This window comes from Limulus polyphemus, unplaced genomic scaffold (assembly GCF_000517525.1).
Source record: "Limulus polyphemus unplaced genomic scaffold, Limulus_polyphemus-2.1.2 Scaffold5234, whole genome shotgun sequence".
NCBI lineage: Eukaryota > Metazoa > Arthropoda > Merostomata > Xiphosura > Limulidae > Limulus > Limulus polyphemus.
Window position 1 is genome coordinate 36141 of NW_013670844.1, and position 3778 is coordinate 39918.

Genomic DNA, 3778 nt, shown 5'->3' on the forward strand with positions numbered 1-3778 from the left:
GTTCTTCTATAATGCTTACTTCCGTTCATAACACTACCAATACCCTTCTCAGGTAATGCCACCACTTAAAAGACAACCATTACCAGTTTGACCCAGAGGTTATACCAATACCCTTCTCAGGTAATGCCACCACTTAAAAGACAACCTTTACCAGTTTGACCCAGAGGTTATACAAGAATATTGTTAAAATGCTGAGCAATCTATTTCTAAATGCTTTGGAAAACAAAACTATTTGAAAGGTATCATAAGAGAAGAAACGTTTAGTACACAGAGAAAAAGATAAATCGAAAATAAAAGAATTAAAAAACAGCAAAACATAAAAAATTAAACAAAATTAACTTGTAGAGAAAAAAAACAAAAGCAAGGTTTAATTTAGATAAAACACTTACTTGAGGGAAATGTTTCTCGTGGAACACAGTATCGGGATAAAGTTGGTGGTGTATTCTCAAAGCATCAATAGCCTCTTTAATACTGTTGTTCAGCCACATTGATCTAAGCAAGACCTGTTGTAAACAAAATATTACATTTGTAAGTTTTTCACCTACTAAATACCTTGTATGGTTCATCACAGATTTGTGAAACGTTATAAACATTTAGTTTAGTACTACTTAAAAAGAACTGTTAAATGTGTGTGTGCATGCCGATTTAAATACATACTATGTGTGAGAATTAATATTAAATTGACTGAGAAATCACATTTCAATACATACAATATAACGCACGTTTTTCCCGACAAGAAGCATTTTTACAAACACAAAACAAAAACTGCTGATTTTTGTTTAAAGAAAACTTTGAATTTCGTGAGTTACAATTTAGAAACAGTGATGACAACTTTTTCAATCAATTCAAACATTTTAAGTTCTAAAAAAAAAAGGCAGACAGAGTAAGAGAACTAACTAAGTTATAACAAGGGATTGCATCGTTATTAATATTAAAACCCATACAAAAACAAACAGTATTTCAAACTGTCATGAACAGGGAGCTAACGAGTCAATGAGACATTCCATCACTAAAAGAAACATTACAAGCAACTTGCTTCACTTTGTTTTTTCTAACTGCTTCATTCTAGCTAATCATTTTAATACACATACGAAGTAAACGAGCCACGAAAACAGCTAACCTGAGAAACTGCTGTGATTATGCGAGAACCACCAGCGCCCCCAATAACAGTTTTAAGTTGACCAGCTTTATCTAAGACAACTGACGGACTCATAGATGACAAGGGGCGTTTTCCTGGTTTGATAAAATTTGCTGGAGATGGAAGAATTCCAAAGAAATTGGTCACGTTTGGTGATGAGAAATCGTCCATTTCATTATTTAGAATAATTCCTGTTGACGAAGATCTTCTTTTACATCCAAATCTAAAACAGATATTAAAAAAAAAAATGACTGAAGCAATTAATAATATTCTGTCATCCTATAATAGAAGCTAAAAAATCATTATTAATAAATACGTAACACACAATCTGTTGAAATAAAACATTCATTTTATTAATATGAAGCTCAAGATTTGGAATAATAAAACCAGTGATCAAAAATTGGAAGTTTTAAAAAAAATTAATACTTTGTACATAGCAACATCTTGTATGTAGCATTGGAAGTTCTTTAGAACCTTTAACATCTTGTACGTAGCATTGGAAGTTCTTTAGAACCTTTAACATCTTGTACGTAGCATTGGAAATTCTTTAGAACCTTTAACATCTTGTATGTAGCATTGGAAGTTCTTTAGAACCTATAACGTCTTGTATGTAGCATTAGAAGTTCTCTAGAGCCTTTAACATCTTGTATGTAGCATTAGAAGTTCTTTAGAACCTATAACGTCTTGTACATAGCATTGGAAGTTCTCTAGAGCCTTTAACATCTTGTATGTAGCATTAGAAGTTCTTTAGAACCTTTAACATCTTGTATGTAGCATTAGAAGTTCTTTAGAACCTTTAACATCTTGTATGTAGCAATAGAAGTTCTTTAGAACCTTTAACATCTTGTATGTAGCATTAGAAATTCTTTACATAACATATTTTCAGAAGTTTTATATTGTAAAAAAAGTTTATTTTATGAATGGATATTCATCAGTTCTACATGTTTACTATTTAATGGTTTACTGATCAACCTTACACACACACACACCGAGTCAGTTCTACATGTTTACTATTTAATGGTTTACTGATCAACCTTACACACACACACACCGAGTCAGTTCTACATGTTTACTATTTAATGGTTTACTGATCAAACTTACACACACACTGAGTCAGTTCTACATGTTTACTATTTAATGGTTTACTGATCAAACTTACACACACTGAGTCAGTTCTACATGTTTACTATTTAATGGTTTACTGATCAAACCTTACACACACACTGATAGAAAAAAAGACATTGATTAAAACCCAAACATAGTTACTGATGTAATTCGTCTCCACATCCAAACACTGAACTTCCACCCCATGTCACAAGAGTGGGGCTAAAGGTGCATAAGATTTGGTGACAATCAGTGCAGCAGTTCACCAGTTATAGGCAGACGTAAACACGGACTTTCATCAAATAATGGTTTAGAATATTTTCAGTTCAGATTCACAGTAACACTGTAAAACCAACCCTGTTTTCTGTCGAGAAAATGTCCATGTTATTACAGATTCTTTCTTTTTTTACAATTTATAATTAAAATTGTCCACTTGACAATTACTAAATGCTTCCTTGAAGTTCCTTTACAAGTATTTCTGACACATTCATCAAAAAAACTTGTAAATCTAAATGTAAACAGGTAATTACAATTTTTTATGTATCTTGGGTCACATTCATTTTTTGCACACTTTAATCTATTGGTTTTGTCTCAGTACTTACATAATTATTCTTAGCTCTCTACGTTAAAGCCTTTACCTTGGAATGTTAGTGGAAAAACTGACTAACTTCAACACACAAATAACTACAATATACAATTACCGAATAGTAACACGAGTAGTAGAAGTATCAAGTGCTGGAGAGAACTGACGAAGTTTACTGCTTAACAACCGAACTGAAGAAACGTAATGGTAAGAGATATCTTGATGAACGGTTGTACTTATATTAATATGTATGTAATAAAAAAAACTGATTTGAAACCTATTGTTTATACAGAGAAAGCTTACTGAGTATTGATAGTGCTGGAGAGAACCGACGAAGTTTCCTGCTTAACAACCGAACTGAAGAAACGTAATGGTAAGAGATATCTTGATGAACGGTTGTACTTATATTAATATGTATATAATAAAAAACTGATTTCAAACCTATTGTTTATACAGAGAAAGCTTACTGAGTATTCATAGTGCTGGAGAGAACCGACGAAGTTTCCTGCTTAACAACCAAACTGAAGAAACATAATGGTAAGAGATATCTTGATGAACGGTTGTACTTATATTAATATGTATATAATAAAAACTGATTTCAAACCTATTGTTTATACAGAGAAAGCTTACTGAGTATTCATAGTGCTGGAGAGAACCGACGAAGTTTCCTGCTTAACAACCAAACTGAAGAAACATAATGGTAAGAGATATCTTGATGAACGGTTGTACTTATATTAATATGTATATAATAAAAACTGATTTCAAACCTATTGTTTATACAGAGAAAGCTTACTGTGTATTGATAGTGCTGGAGGCAGACACGGCATTTCCCTCGGCATCCACGACAGTTACTTGAGCAGTTCCATGATCTTCTACACCATAAAAAAACCCACCGTAGTTTTCTGGAGGAAATGTTTCGACGTCGGAAATCTTCTGTCGAACCTGTTCTGCAT

The 3778-nt window shown here is 32.5% G+C and overlaps 1 protein-coding gene across 1 annotated transcript in view; it reads right to left on the reverse strand.

The window, feature by feature from the left end:
- LOC106472305 (gamma-glutamyltranspeptidase 1-like) overlaps positions 1-3778 on the reverse strand; it is a gene marked incomplete at its 5' end in the record, with an annotated part of 12504 nt that overhangs the window by 1669 nt on the left and 7057 nt on the right. Inside the window, 3 exons of the mRNA XM_022400913.1 lie at positions 390-503; positions 1121-1361; positions 3619-3772. Coding sequence (XP_022256621.1) covers positions 390-503; positions 1121-1361; positions 3619-3772 — 509 coding nt within the window. The remainder of the gene's footprint in view (positions 1-389; positions 504-1120; positions 1362-3618; positions 3773-3778) is intronic.